General features: G+C 42.8%; 1 protein-coding gene across 1 annotated transcript in view; it reads right to left on the minus strand.

Annotated features, from left to right (window-relative positions):
• LOC121197623 (regulator of G-protein signaling 6-like) overlaps positions 1 to 20,662 on the minus strand; it is a 53,241-nt gene that overhangs the window by 5,890 nt on the left and 26,689 nt on the right. Inside the window, exons 3-12 of the mRNA XM_041061309.1 lie at positions 7,346 to 7,445; positions 6,480 to 6,530; positions 6,223 to 6,329; positions 4,765 to 4,816; positions 4,197 to 4,261; positions 2,797 to 2,873; positions 1,850 to 1,931; positions 1,406 to 1,480; positions 339 to 440; positions 22 to 194 (exon numbers count right to left, since the gene is read on the minus strand). Of these exons, the coding sequence (XP_040917243.1) occupies positions 22 to 194; positions 339 to 440; positions 1,406 to 1,480; positions 1,850 to 1,931; positions 2,797 to 2,873; positions 4,197 to 4,261; positions 4,765 to 4,816; positions 6,223 to 6,329; positions 6,480 to 6,530; positions 7,346 to 7,445 (884 nt within the window). The remainder of the gene's footprint in view (positions 1 to 21; positions 195 to 338; positions 441 to 1,405; positions 1,481 to 1,849; positions 1,932 to 2,796; positions 2,874 to 4,196; positions 4,262 to 4,764; positions 4,817 to 6,222; positions 6,330 to 6,479; positions 6,531 to 7,345; positions 7,446 to 20,662) is intronic.

The following is a 20,662-nucleotide window of genomic DNA, read 5'->3' on the forward strand; positions in this document are numbered from 1 at the left end:
GCGTGGCCCCTCCGGCCTCACCTTGCCTCCAAGTCCCAGAAGGAAGTGTCATCACTGATCCATGGGTTGGAGGGCTCTATGGCCGACACAAAGGGGTCATATTCCATGAACTGCTCCGTGTAGCTCATAAGACTGTCGGCCACTTTGGAAACCTTCATACAGTGTCTGTCCAGCTGGATGTTCAAGAAGCTAATCTGATGGAAGGAGAGGGAGAGACTAATGAGGAGGCTAAATAAGATAGCAGCTCATCAGTCTGTGTCCACGACCGCCATGATGATGGATGGGTGAGGCGGGCTGCCGGTAATGACCTAAGGGAAGACTGTCACACTATGAGTTACCTCCTTCTGAACGTCCTCTTTGGTGGGCTTCCTGGTTGGCTGGGAGCTGATGTGGACGGGACTCGGCTGGCTCTGGCCGTCATCTGGTACCCCATACACTGACTAGAGAGAGCAAGGAGAGAGACACACTTTGTTTTGATGCCATTGTTGTTGTTTTGACAGACCAGGGACTCTATAGTGTAGTTTGATGAATGGCAGGTAATAGTTGTGGGACCCAGGCTGTAGCTGCTGTTGCTGTTATCAGGGCCTGAGTTTTGACTCAGGGATTTTGGGAGTTTAATGATCTGAAGAGGTGTTTAGATTTTACACTTGAACTAAGTATCTTTTGATTTAATTGTTTGTACACGCACACACACTGTCTCTGTCACACAGACACACACACACAAGCACAATTTGCAACTGTTAGTGTTTTAATGTGTTCTCTATATATATTTGATTAAAAATAACCTTGCAGATTTTATGATAAAGATTTGTTTACTTAAAGAATTTATTTAAAATTAGTTTCTTGCCATTTTGTATTTTTTATTGTCAAAAAATGTATGAAAATATACTAAAGTAAAAATGATCTATTTTAAAAATATATCCTTTAAAATAAAATTTGTTACTGTAAATATTCAAATTTCATCATTTAAAGTCAAAAGTAAAATGTAATAAAATGTATATATTTTATCGAATCTATTTTAAATATATATTTTATAGTGTAAAATATGTTATGCAAAAACATTTAATTCAAAAAAGTTCAAATATAGTACAGTAAGAAAATAGGTACTTCATTGTAGTGTTTCTTTTTTAAACAGCTTTTAGGGAGATTAAATCTACAGAAAATACAACTGGGCTGTTAAATCAATAAAAATCTTTTAAATTAACATAATCAACAGCTTTTTGATGGTTAGTTCTTTAGGGAGGTGGAGTGGTGCAGGCTGATTTGGATACGTGACCTCAGTATTTCTAAAATCCTGGCTACAGCCCTGTGTGGGACGGCTGTGGGATGATAAGTTTGATAAAAACCAGTGTTGAGATAATGATATTAAGGTTGGAAAGCCACACTCTCGGTTTCCTCTGCTGACCTTTTTTACCCTGTGTGGGTTCCTCTCTCTTCGGCACTTGCGGATGTCCATCTCTGTGGTGTTGACACAACCTGGCTGTGGGAGGCAGCAGGACACAGAGTGTGTTTCTGGGTCAGATAACAGTGTTTCTGCAGCATGTATTGTCTGCGCCTGTCCTCCTCACACAATACGATGCTGTTTCTCTATTCAGCGATTCCATGCTCACAAAAGGCTTGTATGCAAAGAGACTGGCACCAAATCTGATTCTGCTACAGACAACAAAACATGGCTCTCGGCTGAACAGTGTGTGGAGCTAAATCTGCAGTTTTCAGGCTTTAAATGCTAAAATTGTCTATCTACATAACCCCTCTTTTCTTTCCTTCTTTTTGTGTTCATTTCCATTTTTTAAAGTTGCAGTATCTGACCATCTTTTCCTTTTCTTTTTTCACTTTGTTCCTCACTCACCACTGGCCGATGGACATCCCAGAATGCCCTCTCCTGACTGTCCAGGATCTTCCTTTCTGCTTTGTCCTTCTTCCTGTCAATCCTGCAAACAGAGGAAACAGGCCACTCACATCTAGAGCTCACTACTCGCATATCAGCTCAACCAGCATAGACTTAGTAAATCATGCCTCAGGATTAAGGCAGACACACACACACACAAGCTGATACCACTGACAGACCAGACTAGAGCGCAAAAAGCTGCAGAGTGTGGGTCTTAACCTGTCTGCTCACTTCACCCAGAAATGCCTGGTGTTGCCGCTGGTGCGGCCGAGCTCTTACATAACTGACATTTACCGATTGGTCCTTGCAGGGCATCGTTTACTCCCCAGATGTAAGGGGGTGTATTGCTTTCCATATCACCCCCACTTGTATAAAACAGCAGTCACTTGTCAGTGACATTTCTCTGAACATTTTCTACGGACAAGAGAGGAAAGTTCTTTCCTTCACTGAATGACAGGAAGGATTAGGGTTGTGCTTACACATGCCAGCCACCAGATGGGAGTCTTACACGAAACAGAAGTTAGGGAGAAATAGGTGTGTGTGTGTGTGTGTGTGTGTGTGTGTGTGTGTGTGTTTAATTCCATAGGGGCACACTTGCTGTATTTAATGCATTTACCCCTCCAGTCAAAGCACAGCATAAAATCCTAGCATTGTTAATGAGAAAAGCACTGGTCCCGTGCCCAACTGACACTACACACTGAGGCATTTTCTCTTTCTTGGGGAAATAACACTCATGTCATGCATATGGCTGAGGGCTGGTATTTATACATTTGAATGTATAAACCTGATTTTTATCATCTCATCATCTCTCTATCCTCACAGTCCTGCTGCTGTAAATCTGTCAGGTTGACATGATGCTGACGTCAAAAGGTGACGTGTTGTGATTCACGTGTACACACATCACTCACTTGACTTGAGCCTCAGCTTGAAGGAAAATGAATTCCCACTTCCTGGCGAAAGCCCTCTGCAGCCGGGCGAGGTTCTCCTGGAGGAACCAATCAGACGCAGCGTTAGGTGAGAAGGTTATTTGAATCCAAGACTTTTAGATGATTACATTATCCATTCACTGTGATGGTGTGCCATAACTTTGGACTTCAGTTGCTAAAATTAAGTCCAAAGTTCATTTTTTAGTCCAAAGTTGTGATTGTAAATGTCTCACAACAAGTCACTGAACTGCTGAGACACAGTATTTGCAGTCTCTTGCTGTTTCTGTACACTCTACTATTGAATTACTCACAGCAACAGTTGTAACTAATAACTGCATTCTTAAAGGAATAGTTTGACAATTTAGGAAACATCCACTTTCTTGTCTAAGAAGCGGGGGAGATGGTTGATACCACTCTCCGACATGAGAGTGAAATCAATCTAACTCTCCGCAAAAGGGTAAATAAACACACTTTGACAAATTGTTTAAAATTATTTTCCTGTTTCCAGGTACCATGCATAAAATTTCTCTTGAATGGCTAAAATTCTACAGGTTAGTAGAGACTTTTTAAAATTGTGCTCATTCCAGAGTTGCATTTTTAGAATATCATCTCTGATCTGAGACCAGCAAGGGATGATCTCCAACAAAGGTCATAGCTCATACCACAAACTCATGAGTGCCCTGAGCACAATTCAGCACACAGGATAAATTTTACTTTGTTAAAAAAAACAGAAAACAATGAAAGCTCCATACTGTAAACATATCAAAGCTGCATATAGAAAATGTGTGTCCTTAATAGCAAACCTCAACAAGCATCTGTCAAAGATACAGTACGTGACCTCGATACACAGAGAGAAAAAACATGAGTACCAACTAGCAGGCATGTAACAGTGAGAGCAATGAGGCCTGGAGGCATAAAGTGACCTGGATAGGAGAGAAAGGAAGTGTACCGGACAATAGTTGCAGAGTAATTTAGAATATTAAAGTGCAGTGGATTGCTTTTGTATCAGCACTGCAGTGATGCCTCCCTTGAGACTGTATTGATCTGTTGATGCAAAGTAGGCTCATAGATATTTTTGTTTACATTTTAGGGCCAGTAAATTACAGTGTAATACTTCTGCCAAATGGAGCTCCCGAAAAAGAAAAATTACCTTTTGACAGATTTGTATCAAAGTCTGTAATTTGATAATAGCTTTCTGAGCGGAAGCATGGATTTTGGCATTTCAAGGCCCCTGAGGACACCGTATCAGCTCTTTTGTTCTCCAGCAAAGTGAAAGAAAACAGGAAATTCAGAATGTCATCATATTATAGTCCATGCACAATGGCAGCACTGAACTGAGAGCTTCCTGGCAATAAGCAAAACCAAAGTGACAGTGTACTTACGGCCTCGTAGTCAGCTAGTTCAAGTCTGGCTTTGTTCTGCATGGTGCGCTTGCACAGGTAAATGGCTGGAGGGGCAGAAGAGAGAGAGAGCGAGACATGAAGAGGGCAACAGAGTTAGTGAGGTGGGTCATCTGCTTTGTACAAAACAAGAAAGTACATCTCCAGTGGATGGTGCCCTTTTTTTTTTTACTGAGGTCTCAGCTGTGTGAACCAACACTAATGAATGTTACACTGGAGCAGGCAGGCGATGCGCTGTCTTCTGAAATAACAAGCCTCGAGTAAATGCCATGCAGAGAGCTGGAGATGCGGTCATATCAGTGACTGTCCCTTTATTTTGTTTGCTAATCTTATCCCACAGGATTCTCTCCAGTGGGTGCTCCTCAGGGGCCAGATACATTACAGGGAATGGCCCTGTGGATCGATACTCAGTAAGTGTCAACAACAGATCTACAGTATGAGCTGTGTTTCAGCTCTGGAGGAAGATAGACAGCTGAAGGCATTAGCGAGATTTCACCGGTTTGGAGAAAGAGGCAAAAAAAAAAAAATTGATAGACAGTGTGTGACTCACCATAGTCTGTGTTCTCAGGCTCCCAGCAGTTTGAAGGCCAGAAGTAAGGAGACTGATGAAACAGACACAGATTTTGTTTATTTGCTCATGTAATCAGTAATGCATTCTTTTCTTTCCATAAGAGTCTAGATAAACAATAATATTCTCCAGTATGAATGTTAGAATCTCATTTTCTCCCACCACCCACACTCCCCCTGCGCACGTCTTCCATGCAAAGTCAAAAGACGACTCTTTATTTGATAATGATTCTTGACGTCCACGTGCTGCACATAACTATCTGGGGAGCGATGGTAGCTATATTCTCCCTATCCATATTTAATTGTCTATTGCAACTGATATTACACATTCAAAGTTCATTCCCGAGTCCATTAATAATGGATCACTCACATCTATCATGCATTCTTAATAACAGGGCAGAATTAGAACTTGGTGGTACTCAACCACATATTTCACTTCCACTATTATTCATAACGGTAATTAGCCTAAGAGCAAAAGGCTGATGCTGACGAATGTGCTTGTTTGAGTGTAATGAACAGGAAGGTTAACATGCTCTCGTTCAGCACTGTAATTGTCATTTCAACTCAGAGCGGATTAAGTTGATCTATATGTCTCCACCACTGCATGTGCAAATCAAAAAAAAAAAACAACAGCCTGTTGTCTGGGTCTTTTACCAGTATAGTATCTATTTTTAGACAAGCAAACAAAAGTTCCCCTGACACTGTTTCTTACAGCACAGCTACGGGGACTGGCCAAAACATTTTAAATGCTCCACGGACTCTTTTCAGAGGTTCTGATGACGTGGGCCCTGTTGCATCACGACAACATCAGAGGGAATATTTTTAGACACTGCTGAATGAGCAATGGTGACACACGCTGCCCTCCCTGCGCAGGCACAATAATGGCTTTTAATCTTGAGCAATAGAGGTGACAATATGTGTATTCAGAGGTAGATTGAGGAGGAGGAGGAGGAGGAGGTGGAGGAGAGGAGAGGAGCAGGGGTAGGCTGGATGACAGAGAAAAGTGCAGAGCCAGCGTGCAGCCAGCTCAGCTCTTCCCATAGGGGAACCTGCCTACTGTAGCTGGCTGGCTGGATTAAGACGCTAATGGCCCAGTCACAGTTATGAGTCATCGCAGAGCCCATAGCCATCAGAGAGACCTGTCAAAGTTCAGGCTGGATCAGATGGAGTGAAGAAAAAAACACCCCTCAGACAAGCTGCATGGCTGGCCCATAGGACCTTTTCTGTGGCCCACCTCCTGCTCCGATGCAGCGTCCAAGCGTCCAGCAGGGATATACAGTATCGACCTTGGTGGGATGAGTAATAGGCTTAGCGAGGATTGCTCTCATTAGCATCACACAACAAACATATCCCTCTGATAAACTACCATCATCTCATTATTCTATACTCAAAGGCCTCTCAGCACATATCAAGGACACTCCTGTGGTGGAGGTTTCTATACCTGAAAACGATAAAGGGTTCCATCGTCTTTGAGCGTCAGGACGTGGTCAGAGATGGGGAAGATGTAGCCATGTGCAGCGACCAGGCTCCCAAGGTGGATGGCTTCAGCTTTTGACACGAGAGAAGACGCACAGACAAGAGAGGGAGGGGGTGGGGGGGGGGGGGGGGGGGGGGGGGGGGGGGGATTTGAAATTGCCTTCCTCTTCAATTGAGCTCTATTGTGCTTAAATGTAATGACAGATTTCTCAGCAGGCGTACCTGGATCCTCAATGGAGAGGTTTTTCATCAGCCACTGAACAATGTCCGCCCCTGGTATTCAGAGAAGGACAATGGTTAGAAGCGGCGTCACAGTCCCACATCTGCAATAGATTCGACAATAGCTACAATCCAGAAACACAAATGAGCTTTGAGGAAGTCTTTGTGATTCGTCTCTGTCCAAAGCTGTGGGTCAGAGCTGTGAGAGCCCCCACACACACACACACACCCACACCCATTTCTCCTTTTCTCTTTATCCCTCTCTTGCTTCTGCACAGCACAATATTTGGTCCGGCCTTTGAATTTGCTGAGGGAGAGGAGCGTGAGGCACTCGGGCCTGGAGGAGCCATGTGAAGGAGTGACTCAGGAACAGCCTCTGGGAGAGAGGGAGTAACCCCCACGTCCAGCATTGGTGACTCATTTCATACACAAAAAAACACACACATGCACAAACACATGAAGGAGTACAGTGTGTACACACAGGGCTACAGACAGAAGGAGAAAAGTAGCTTTTCTCTGGCGTGACAAGGGCAGCGTCACACCACAGGCAGTTTCCTCAGTGGCTGAGTTCTTATCAGCAAAGACATCATCTGCCTCCAACCGCAGTAAGCAGCAATTTAAATGAGCCCAAAAGGTCATATTTGCGTTTCTGATTCTGAGTCGTCCGATCTCACCAGACCCACTTGCTGGGTATGACAACAAAGCACACACAAGCATATTCACACAGTTATCAGCAGGTCAGGTAAGACAGGCATTTATTAAGGAGGAAACACGGCAGGAAATGCAGCATATGTAAACGTGAAATCACACACAGACACATACAGTAAAGACGCATGTACACACACACATCTATACACACAAATACTAACCTGATACCACACTGGGAATCTTGGTGAGGAAGCTTTTGACGGTCCGGATGGCTACACCTCCTGCTTTCTCATCTTGTATTCGTGTAACGATGTCTTCAATCTGTGGGGAGGCCAGAGGGAGGTTGTCTTTAAAGTTCAAACTCACGTTATATTTTCTACAGCAGCCATTTAAAATAGTTCTAACAAGACAACAACATTATCTTTAATAAGACATTAAGGGCAGGGACAGGAAATGTGCACTGTTTAATTTTCAGTAATTACAGGAGGTATTTAAAGTTGTTTAATCATAGTAGGACTATGATTAACTTAAAGCTGCACTGACAGGTTCTTTTGGCCACTTGAGGGCAGCAAAAAAAATTGTAAACACTAACTTTAGTATGTAAATATAAAACAATTACAAACACTAAACACCTCGCAAAGTTTTCATGGCAAACATGTTGGCAAACAGTTGCCAGTTTATTTATTCAGCTGACTCTGTTTTTGGTCTCCTCACAAATAATAGTGCAGTACACACTCTTCTTTTAGCTCTGTGTTCACCAGCTGGTTGCTAGTTGCTGATTGCTATTTTAATTTTAATTTAAATGTTATGTGTTAAATCTCTATTTAGATACTGTTTCAAATTATTCATTGCTTTTGTTTGTAGACAAATGAGACACATTGCTTTTAGCGCATTTGTCTCATTTGCATTGCCTGTTACAGAACCTTTTTTTCTACTTCTCTACAGATAGCAGCTTTAAGCGTTTGGAAATAAATGTGATACCCAGTGGATGCCAGATTAGTGATGCTGGAAACTGACCTGAGGAAGCACTTTCCACATCTACGCTTGTCAAGACCAGAGAAGCCAGACTGCTGACTCTAAACATATTTGGTTTTAACAGTGACATAAAGTGACACTCTATTGGACTTATCACTCTACAAAGCTCCGACCTTTAAGACAGAATGAACTGGGGTCAAAGGTTCAGCAGTATTGAACAGTTTACTGAAACACCTTCACATACAGTATTTTCACGGTAACATAGACACACAGTGGAGTGAGCTAGCTGTAACAAGGGCTTCGGTCAGAAGCTTTGGCCAGTTGTGAAAGGCTGTCACAGCTCTTCCCCAGAGGCAGAGATAAACATCACACCTCCAACGCAGCCAGAGCCCCAAACACATCACACATCGGCCGCCTAAAATTAGGCACGGCACAGCTCGCCACTCAACCACTACACAGGGGAGAACACATCCAGTAAACAAGCAAACATCCAGTCACTCAAGGACATGGACACACATGAATAAACACACACTTGAACATACAGAAATCCACATATATAGACTCGTAAACACTTGAACATAAAAAGGTACTCAGCTCAGTTAAGGTCAAATATTGATGTGAGCAGGCAGTGCTCTGTTGCCTGGTAGAGTCTAGCTAAAAATCAATCTACATCAAAAAGATCCTGATTTTGCACACTTAGCTGTATTATCAGCAGCCAGCCATATGCAGTACGGTAGCTGCTATAAGGTTGTTGCGCCGACTATTAAAACCTTTATGGCTCCCTAAGCAGCTGTCTCGTAAGTAAGCACACTCAGATGCTCGCACACATACACACTCACAAGCACTCACACCCTGCTACAAGTATGACAAAGCTGATTAGGTGAATTTCAAGGGTTCAACTCATGGGCTCAAATCTCTCCGTATTTAAAGAAGCCTTTTCTGTTTTCTCTCATCCAAGGTAAGCTGCAGCATGTTCCCTCCTCATCCCACCACATTTACAGCTGACTTCAAGTCACGATCACAGGCACAGCATCACGCTGTGCTCCAGTTCGTGCCATTCCCGCATGCTTCTGGGCCCTCTTTTCCTCTTCTCTCTTTTCTGCTTCCTCCAATGTTCATTCATCATTTAACACAGCATATCTGTGGGTGAACTCCTTCCACTATGGCAGGAAGGCAGACTCTAAAATGCTGAATAAAGTTATGTGTAAGCTCACATAGATTTTTATGTGCTGTTTAATGCTCAAACAGGGGTAAATGGTGTATTTGTTTAGGGCTATTTTCAGCTGGGGATTAGTATATGTTGGGTATTTAGTGAGTATTTATAGCAGCAGGATTGTGTATGAGGGACTGACTCGAAACCCTTGTTCATGGCAATCACCCAGTGAAATGGTGTGTTTTTAATAGGTTTCCGACAACAATGGAGCTCTGTGGCACAGAGGAATCAGCTACACAGGAAATGCTTGCTAGTAGGATTAATTTATTGTTGGTTTTGGTCTTTTCATGGGATTTCTTGTCAATAGGAAGATATAGAATATCACCAGCCATATCCTTTAGCTAATTATGTGCACACCTTCTGTACTGTAGCTCAGATTTTAAAGGCCCATCTGCCAACTGTGTGTGTGTGTGTGTGTGTGCACATGTGTGTGTTTCTCACTGGTTCTCTCTGCTCTACACAAAAAGTAAACTTACATTTGGCAAACTTTATTCCTGCAATTTGCTGTTTCAAATGTGTATTTTGCCTGGAAAATAACCCAGCATGTGTTTCATTATTATGCCTCTTCTCAATTTTGTGTTTACAGATGTAATATTTGTCGTCACCCAGATGCACCCTTGTTCTGGGATTCTGCAGGATTGTGTTGCCTCAAAGTGATAGACTACCAACAAAACTACAGTATCTTTTGAAGAAAGGGTTTCGAGGGTAAAGAGAGAAAAACAGGCTTGAAGTACAGCATGTTACAGCACATTTACTCAGCCACCATTACAATCAAATGTAATCATTCTCCATGGAAAAGCATTAAAGGGATGATTCATACAAGCGCCCCATAAATCTACTCCCAGATGTATATGGATTGAATAACACACATAATGCAGAGCAGAGAAGAGAGAGAGAGGGAGAGCACTGCGTGGCAAGACAATTACCAATCTCTCACCATAAGCTTGAGAGAGTGTCTTGGCATGAATTATTGAACATCCACTATGGAGAATTACTGCCTCAACTCTGTTGATAAATCTCTCATAGGAGGGCAGGGGGGAGAGAGAGATAGAGAGAGCTGCATCTGCCCTCTGTGTTGTGAACAGAACCTTGGTTTTTGAGGCCTGCTTTCGCCTACATGGGAACATAAACAGTTTTACATGAAGACAATCAGGTGCACAAGAGATTAACACTGAACCATCACAATTCTCCTTTGAAGACAAACCTTCCACGCAAAACAAAAGGGGGAAAAGCTCTGAAATCAGCTCCGTTCGATACTACTGAAGGACTCCTCAAATCCCCTGGAACACAACAACATGGAAAGGATTAAGTCCTTTTGTTCTCATGTAATAATGGACCTTGGACTGAGTATAGCAGCACAAAAAGAAGAACTCATTATCTCCCCATAGGATGACAGCAGACAAGAAGTACTTGGGACAGCTATAGAAAGTGCACATCGTATCTCCTGGATGTACAAGCTAATGGTGTTTGCAGCTTGGTGTGGAGGGTTTTTGAGAGTTGAACATTGCTGCTAGCCCGCGATAACAGCACTTTGCCCCTCGCTACCAAGCTCTATAAATGATTATCAGGAGAACACTTGTGTATCTTGCCACCGTATGTTTGCATTTGCAGCACGTGTGTTCAAATTTGTACCAATGCGCGACAGTGTATTTGTCTGTGTGTGGTGCGCTATCTGTCCATCTTATCTTTTATAGCTCAGAGGGCAGCATTAGCACTCTGTTAGACACATGGAGGAGGGTAAAGGTTTAGGGAGAATGTGAGGCAGCAGCTAGAGGTGATGCAGATGTACAACAACATACTAAGGCCACCACTCAGCATTTACTCCACATTAATGTCAGGACAAGCCTTGTGGAAGCTAATGTCTAAAACAAGATGTCACTATTTCCTGTAACATGTTTTAGTAATGTGGACTTAATGAAGTGAAATAAAACCATCTAAATGGGGGCGTCAGTGACAAAAATAACCATAGAATAAATGTGATGTGTTGAGCTCTGGTAGGCGAAGCTGTAAGTATGGAAAAACATCCACTTCTCCTACTAATTGAAACCCTGTGCCTTTTTTCTTTTTTTGTACAAAAATGGCCAGAGAAGAAGCTATTAAAAACTGGCCCAGTCTTCAGAAATGAGACCGCTGCTGCTAAAAGATGGATCAGGCAGTAATAGCGCCATTAATGATTCAGCAGTCATCAGCGGACTCTGGCATACTTGTCATTGTTGAAAGACATTCGGGTCTGTGAGGAAAACGGACGGATGTCAAGGTGACGTGGCGCAAAGATACATTTCTGGCCTGGAGATGACATGTCGCTGGGAGCTGGATGAAGATGAAATAGTGATGAGGCTTTGAAAAGTTTTCAAGTTTGCGAAGTCATTCTCAAACACCTTAAGAAGCTCTCATACGATGGCCTCCGACGAACAGACTCCTTCACTGTACTTCTGTTTGCTGCAACTCCTTCAGTGCAGCATCTAAGGTCACGGCCACATCTGTCTCCACACTGACCAAGGATACATCCTCTGAATTTAAACTATGTACTATGTACTGTATGTAATATCAGTACCTCTGAAGTGTTGAGCTGATGGTGAGTTTTACTGGACCCTGCAATTTGTGCTCCAAATCCTGGACTTGTGATGTATTCGTATTAATATATTTTTAGCTTGGAGTATTAACAGAGTAATTGTATTGCAGCTCCTGCTTTGCCATGGCCTTGCTGTGTGCCACTTGTTTTGCTTTGCCTTCTAATTGGCCGTAAGTCAGTTGCTGTGTCAATTAGCTTAGGCCCAGATGAATTGTTTTGCTTTGCCCCTGTTCATACGAAACTGCTTTACATACTTTTAATTAATTCATCGCCTCAAAGCACTACTAAATTGCACTATTTTCTTTTTGTATATTGTTTGGATTGCTGACTGCCGCAGGGTGCAAAAGCACTGTCTGGCCTTAAATTTTAACTCTCTTCCTTCACAGTGTACATTTGTGACTGTACTGACCATCCACTGGTCTTTGGCAGTACTTATGTTTCAGTGGATTAGTAGGGCACCCTTAGAAAAGTAACCCAGCTAAATTTTAGTTTCATGTATACTTCTTGTTAACTCTAACTTTTGATATTTGGAAGTGTTTGTGTTTTTGCAGATACACAGTTTTTATATTTAACACAGATTAGCGGCAGATGATGACATGACACTAATATACTGTGCTACATGGTGTTCATGCTTTTCTTTTGTGTCTACAAGCCACTTCATATTGCAAACAATACTGCAAAATGTGAAATAATTGTACATGTACATAATATGTATACATATTTATGTATATGTGTAAATTGTGTATATACTTTTTTTAATCTTTATTTTAAATTATTTTCTACCCTGCTGCCCTTTACTAAGAACTGCTAAACAGCATTTCATTGTTTTTAAGCTTGTCTTTTTAAATAATGACAATAAAACTTTGATTAGATATTGAATGCATGGAGCCTGCCCTGGCTGATGACATATTGTGAAGTAACTTCTCCAAAGTACACAATCTGTCACACAATACTTTTTTTTTTTTTTTTTTGAGAGCCTTTTTGACCTCTGTGCCATACTGGGTGCATAATTAAGTGAGTTCCAGCTGGTGTGTGGTGCCCTGGGGAATGAGGTGAGAATAAAGCCTGCTGCAGAGAGAAGCAAGCCCCCCCATCCTTTCTCTCTCCTCCACCACTGCCACCACCAACCAGTTCTCTTAGTCTCTTCGTGCCAAGTCATGATGAGGGAGCTGTGAGAGCTTCTCTGCTGGATCCAACACACCGGGGAGAGAGACGCTGACAGCCGTGCAAGGAGCAACACAGCAGACTGGAAAAGTCCTGACAACCAAGTGTGATTGTTGGAAACTTATAGCACTTTGGAGACGTGTGAATGAATCACATTTGCACATTTACTCTATCGCACGCTGACACATACCCATGCACCCGTGCGCTATGTGTGCAGCATGTGCATAGGAACATGTGCACAAAAACATAAACAGTTGCTTCAGAGCTCTTGGCGATTCTGATCATTTCCAAAAAAGAGAGAATAAAGAACCCAAATCACCTGCCATGTCTAATATTGCAGTTCAGTGAGGCATCAGCTAAGTCCTAACGGTTCTGAAAGAGACATATTCACTGATCCATCTCTTCTCCAAATTGCCATCTCCACAGGAATGCCCTGCAGGAGAAGCCTTTTCTTTTCTGCAATAAACAACTGTTTTCCCATCAGGCCCTGCAGCTGAAAAAAAAGAAAGAAAAAAAAGCCCCTTTTACACTCTAGCAAAGCCATTTTCTCCTCTGCCAGTACCTTTCATATGTAATCTCCGTGATCATTAGCGGCAATGGATTGTAAATGCACTAAAGTTGATTGTTTGAATGTGGAGAAAAGGAATCCTCGTCACTCAAATCTGAGCTTTCTGAGTTACATCATTCTGAGAAAAGTCTGTTGAAGGTTAAATGAATGCTAGAGCGCACCTTTGTATTGTTCTGCTGAAAAGCTTTCTCAGCTTTTCTCAACGATGAGGCAGCACATTAAGAGCGTTAGGAAGCGATCTGGGTTTCCTGTCAGTAAACATGTAAACAATCCATCGCTGACCTTTCGCTACATTCATCTAATTCTGCCAACTAGCTCCTGCAATTAAGTCAAAGTGTTCAGTGACATTCTTTCCTTAAGTCAGGTGTTGCCGTGTGGATTCATGCGTAATTTAATAACATACCAGGCATTAGCAGCACCCTCTTTAGCTTAAGTGGTCACAACACAATAGAGACCCTGTCCTGACAAAGAGGCCCAGAGGTACACGGCTGTATGAAGAGTCCAATTAGCCACTGCTTGATTGCCCACCCAGCTGGATGCTCCTCAGGGGGAACATGCTGAGATCCCGAAGCATCCAACTGTTATGCTGCGTTTCACTTTGAACCAATCAGACCCATATGCTGGGGACAGAGAGTGTTGATGAGGAGGTTTGTCGCTTGTTTGAGCCAGTTGAGGAATCCCTCATGGTAACTGACGTGGGTGCGAAGTGGAGATTGCAGAGACGGGATGGGTGACTGTATGTGTGTGTGTGTGTGTCAGCTTAGATTCTCCATCGCCATGGCAACACAGTGGCAAGAGGAGCTAAGCAATTAAAAGTTTGTCAAGTTCAGCTCCAGCATGGGCAGCATGCCAGTCTGACTAAATTACAATTACAGATCGAGCTCTTTGGAAGGGAGGGATAATCTTGTTGTCAGTGCTTTCTGACTCTGTTTTTTTTTTTTTTTTTTTAAAAAGAGGAATTAACAAGATCCCTTTATGCTCCTCAAAAGCAAAAAGAGATGCTTAAAAATCAAAGCTTTGGCAAAATTCTTGTGAGCAAAATGGAAACACTGCTAGGATAAGACAGGCTGTACTCAGGAGAGTGTAAGCCACAAACCACAGTGACTCATCGGGTCACCTTTCTGTTGATGAGACTCAAGGAGGACAGAAAAAGATCATCTCCCCTCTTGTAAATGTCTGTTGTTAGATACTCCACGGGTTGCTAAGGGCTTGAGTGCAGGGAAAACAGGAGTCTGCTGCTCCTCTGAATAGATAGTCCACTCTAAAACAAAGTGCCCTGTGCAGACACAGGGGCAACTTTTAAAAGAGACACTGTCTGAAATGACGGGCATCAGCAGCCACACACATTCGACTGGCTGCTTTTATAGGCTGGTTTTGTTCTTGTGCTGTGTGTGAGTCTATATGTCAGAAATGAACCACAGCTACAGCAACGAGCCAGAAAAAGGTCATTTGTTCCAGAGGGAAAGAATCACATTACCTGAAGTTCACTCCTCTGCAAGATTCACCTTAAAAAGCATTCACTAACGGCACTTTACATGCAGGGAGGCTACTCTTCACTGCAAACACCTCTCACAGCACCTGCATTTTGAGTACCTGTGGGACTCTGTATAGGTTTGGACTCTAATAAGGTTCAGTATCCGACAGCCACTAGCCTGTAATTAGGGAAGAAAAGCAAAGGAAGGGTGTTTACGTGTGGAATAATGAAAAACACAAAAGAGAATGGTGGGACTGGGACAGCTCGATGTGGAGAAAGCTAACAGACTGCATCAGACAGAGAGCATCTGCTGCTATCTGCCTGATTGTCAGTTTCAAAGCCCTTTCCAGAGAGGGTTTTCTATCATTCATCAGCTTTTTATTTAGCTTGTATTCAGTCTCTCAGTAACGACAGAAATCTAAGTCTTGCCTCTAAGTCACAGTGCGTTCACTGTTATACAAGACCGAGGTAAGCTGCTAAAATGTGAAAATGGAAATCAACAATGCTGTGACAGTGTCCGGTGAGAGGCAGTGGATAACACTGTCTATTTTGAGGATGCTCATTGTTTAAAGCCCCTATGGGGGCCTCTGCCTGGGCGCAATTCTCCCTGCTGCTGCCAATTTAGGAGCTCGGTGGCTCGTGGAAGCTACTTTTGCTCACTTTAGCTGTCTGTGTGAGAGAGAGATGATACTGAATTTATGTTCATTTGGGATCTTTTCCACTTTCTTGATCAATATATCTTCATCTTGGCTTCCTATTTGGGACACTGCACCAGCTAATCACGTAATAATATCTTCAGGAGATTGGTTTGAGGTGGTAAAACCTCAGGACCATCTGTCTGTCTTTGATGTTGGCATCGTCCCCTGATACGCCACTCCTGCTGGTCCCATTCCTTGAGGCCTGGTGGTAATTGGGTTACAGAGAAAGGGAGAGGAGAGAGGAGGCATCATCAAGCCCAGGTTTGCCTCGGCCCTCACTGGGCCCACAAGCCTGTTCTTGACGTCTGAGACACAGGAGACAAACTCTCTCATCACAGAGTTTACTCATCTGCGAGGAGAGGAGAGGAAAGGAGAGGAGAGGCCTATGGGTGCCATGATGAAGGATTTGGGCTTCAGAAGTCGACAACACACGTCCTTCCTTTCAATATTTACTCCAGTCAAGGCTAGTCATTTCCTCTTGCTTTCTAATCAATGTCTTCTTCTATTAAATCTTTGATGCATGATATTTGAGAGGACTGATGCAAACACAAAAGACATGGAGCCAGCATCAGAGGCAGTTATTTGAGATGAAAATATGTGTTCTCTAGTAACAATAAAATGCAAGTGGTGGGCAGATCCGGCCTCTCCCATCTGTGCTCAGCTCCATCCATTACAACACACACAGATGGTTCTTTAGCCTGTCATTATTAAACTGTTGAATGGGTAATGTGAGTGTGTGTCTGTGCCTGTGTGTGTGTGTCATGTAGAGGCTCTTTGCAGCCAAATGATGCATCATATCTTAATCAGCTTAGCCAACTTTTGATTTAAAGGAATGATTTTCTTTCTTTCCGCTTTATGTCATGATTCTATAACACCATCTGCTCCTAACTCCGTCTCTCTCCTGGGAGACGGTATGTTTCAATCCACTGCACATTTCATACCTCAGCTCAAAAATGATACAGGTTCTCAGCTCTGTTCCTCCTATGCTCCTTTACTCACGTGCAATCAGTGAGTAAGAGAGGCCCTTGACCTTTCAAGATGCATGGATTTCCTGTCATGGCTACGGTATAAGAGAGGATTTTTATAGCACCACTGTGTATCATTAAGATCCACCCCCCTCCCGCTTTTTTCCACCAACGTGGTATGGCTGTCACCCACACACTGCTGCTACCACGGACCTGACGTCCCTATTACCTGTGCTGGTGCTCCCCACGAGTGTGAGAATGCTGACAGGCTTTTAGGGGCAAGGAGTGTTACTGTGCAACAGAGGGACTAAGTGAAAGGGCCTGTTATGAAAGAGAGAGGAGGTGTAGTGGAGTAGGAGGGGGGAAATGTGCCTCAGAGAGCAAGTGGCACATTCGCTGGTAGTTCTGTGTGTAACACCGAGCGGCATCAGGATATTTTTCTTAGAGCATCATTTCAAGCCTGGCGAGGTGCTATGAAAACAACTCTGCTCTCGCTGGGTGACAGATTTCCAATGCTGGCAATAAAGCCTTGTTACTTCCAACTCACAGGTACAGGTAATGAAATTTGGGCGGCTGGGCTGACATGTGGAGCGAAAATGTCATCTTGTGGTGCCACAGGGCAGCAGGCAGTGCCACACACCTGTAATGTGCTTTGTCCCTGCGGGGAGGGGTGACTCCTCCTCCTCCTGATAGGGACCTGCAGAGGAGATGTCAGCAGCGCTGCCATCCTCTCCCTCACACACCACTCGTTCTATTATCATGCTCTAATCACCTTTTAATGAAACTGAACGAGGCCTGAGGTGGCCGTGGGAAGCTCCTACAATTGTATCACAGCCCCCCGCCCACCCCCCAAAAAAAACGTGTTTAATAACAGGATATGTTTCAGGGGTGTGTTACCTTATAGGCTGATTGACTGACCGAATGATAGAATCAATAGATAGTAAAGCCTGAATGCTACAGTAGGGCTGTTTCATGGCATCAAGTCCTTACTCACTGCTGATTGATTGTCCATAATGTCAACAGACCACCTTCAGTGCTACCTAATGCATTGCTAGGCAGCGACCAAATTCGCTTATCAATCTTTTATTCCCTCAGGGGAGCCAAAAATGAACCATCTATTATGTCTCCAAAGCTAGAATTTGCAACCTAACCATCACAACCCCTTGAATTATTGAATAGGCTTCCTAGAAAGGGACTAGCCATGCTTTGTGATCTAATATCCTCTCAACATATTTCAAAATGAAGTGGAGTGTCCTTTTCTGTTTTCATCCCCGGCTGTATGCTATCTGTGCGTGACAGCTGGCTGTAATTTAGCAAGGGTTTGTGAGGGCGATTTGCTCTGCCACACCTGCTTTAGGACTTTGCACACCAGAATTGTCTAGTTATTTCCTCCACAACAGCAACTGCGAAAAGCACTTTTCTGACCAGGGCTTAGGATATTCCTATCACAACCCATGAATAAAATATTACACAGGAATAATAACTAAAAGAAAACCTCTACAAAAGAGACAGAAGGGAATCATATTGAATGCCCAAAAACGTACTCTCACCACAGCAAAGTTTGAAAATTTCCTTGAAATTCAAGACATCTGCACAAAGATGACCTTGTCTCATTGTGATAAAACTCTGCAAAGCCTTCAAAACCAGTTGCAAAAAGCCATGACCTCTTTTAAACACCTGCTAATGCCCCATCTTCCCTACTCAAGTGCAGTAATGATTAATGGATTCTGGTGTGCAAAACTTTATTGATAAGAATTATTTCTTTAAATGTGTCATTTAGCTTTGTTCACCATGTGACATTGAATGTCATACTTAAGCTCAAGAGGATCAAGGTTTTATTTAACAGCATGGTTTTGGCAAGCAAAGGAGGATTAAGCTCATGACAGTGTGACCCCCAAAACTGATCTAGTGCTTTTCTATAAAATGGACTCAATCGCATAGTAAATATCAGTGTGACGTGAGCACAGACGGACAGATACAGTTAACTTAAAGGATTCAAAGGCTTTCTGTGACACTAGACACTGTATTTACACATAGTGCAAGTCAAAGGGTATAAGGGCCAAAGATTTGAAATTCAGTAAATACAATACAGACAACCCCAGGATGCTCTTTTACTTTGACATTTTGGATAGTTAACCTATTTGCTTTGTACAGACTTTCCTCAAAGGTATTCAAGGTGTTGCAGTCTCCTTACACATGAAATGTGACAGAGGCAGCTGACTGCAGAGACAGCTTGACATCTTGAGAGCTCAGTGCAAACCTGGCCTTAAGCACAATTTACAGTTACCACATCTGTGTGGCCTTATGGGACTGTAAGACGTAAATTTCGTCATCTGCCTATGTCTTCAAGGGTCCATCTAGCTGCTTGCAGCTAGCTGCTAAGGGTCAGCAAGCACAATAGCTTGTTTGTTTGTTTTTTCTATAGGGGGGTATGCTGGGGGTGTAGGCAGAGTAACTGAGAGTACTATGACAAGCACAGTTTCTATAGCTTTATTTCTTTTGATGTAGAGTTATTAATGTAATGTAACTACTTTTTGGGTAATAAGTCAAACCACAGGACAGCATTTTCCCATTGGAAACTGATTATGTGTCAGTCATACAGTATATACAGCCTGCAGAGTTGGACTGAGGTTTACAGTCAGGGTGAGGTCCTAGGAGAACATGACTGTCACACCCAAACCAACAACAAATGACCATCACTTCATTCATTAACTTTTCACTGCAATATTCAAACCCACCGCCCTTACTGTGGAAAAAAAAAATCACACACTCGTGAATGTGCATTTGGCCCTTGCAGCCAGCTGTGCCATGTCAGGGAATAGGGAATAACCATGTTATAGGGAATAACCGTCTTCTCATGTTACCACCCTATTGCAGCATCATCACAGCCTTTCTCTCTCTCTCTCTCTCTCTGTCCTTAGCCTGGTTGATTCTGATGATTATTACAATCTTTAAAAGCTCTGACACTCCCTTCCTACTTTCTTTTCCGTTGATGAAAACCAATTTCCATTTAAAGCAAATGCAGCGGTGTCAAATTCAACGCTGGATGTATTGGAGTGTCTAAATGAATTAAGCTCACGTTGCCTGACATGTATAAGCTGCTGAGGAGGAAGGTAGGATTAATTAAGGGTTCTCACTCTGGTAGAAGATATAGGATACATGGTTGAAAGGATTCTCTCATGCACTGTATGTGCATCTGAAATTTGAACAGACAAAAAAAAAAATTAGAAATAGCAGGTGCAACCTTCACCAAACCAAGCTCAGAGAAACCAGGGTCCAGATTCTACATTTTCCATTGCTCAGGTTTTTCACTCACTCAGTGTGATGAAAGTAATCAAGGCTTTGTTATGGATTTGGCCTCTACCATATGAGTTATTGACAAAACAATTGGAGTGGAAATAGGAGTCGGCACACAGCAAGGTCTCCCACAAGGACATTTCTATTATTTTCAAGCTGAAGAGGAAGAAGGAAGAAAACCTGCCACCGATTATCTTACTCACTCACATCATGTCAAATGGTGCAGCCTCCCTAATGTCACAAATTCAGTTTGAAATCTCCCTGCGTGCCAGAGGATAGCACTGTCATTTCTGACAAATAGGTTGTTTAGAACACACAAGTACATTTCAGTTATTTGTCCAATTAACTAGTGGTGCAGGGTGTAGCACCGTACACTATTGTTATTCTCGTTTTTCTTACATCTAGAATTTCAGTTCTTAACTCGTCCCACACTGCTTTGCGTACACCAACAAATTATACATAAAAACGTGCAGCTCGATCGGACTCGGTGTGCTTTACTTAATTGGTGTGCTTTACTTTATCGGTAGGATTTAGGGTTTTTTAATAGTCTGCCTTTTACCGGCATGTGTCACGCTCAACAGTGCGGGACGAGTTACTAACTGAAGTGCGCAT

This window comes from Toxotes jaculatrix, chromosome 17, assembly GCF_017976425.1.
Source record: "Toxotes jaculatrix isolate fToxJac2 chromosome 17, fToxJac2.pri, whole genome shotgun sequence".
Classification (NCBI taxonomy): Eukaryota; Metazoa; Chordata; class Actinopteri; family Toxotidae; genus Toxotes; species Toxotes jaculatrix.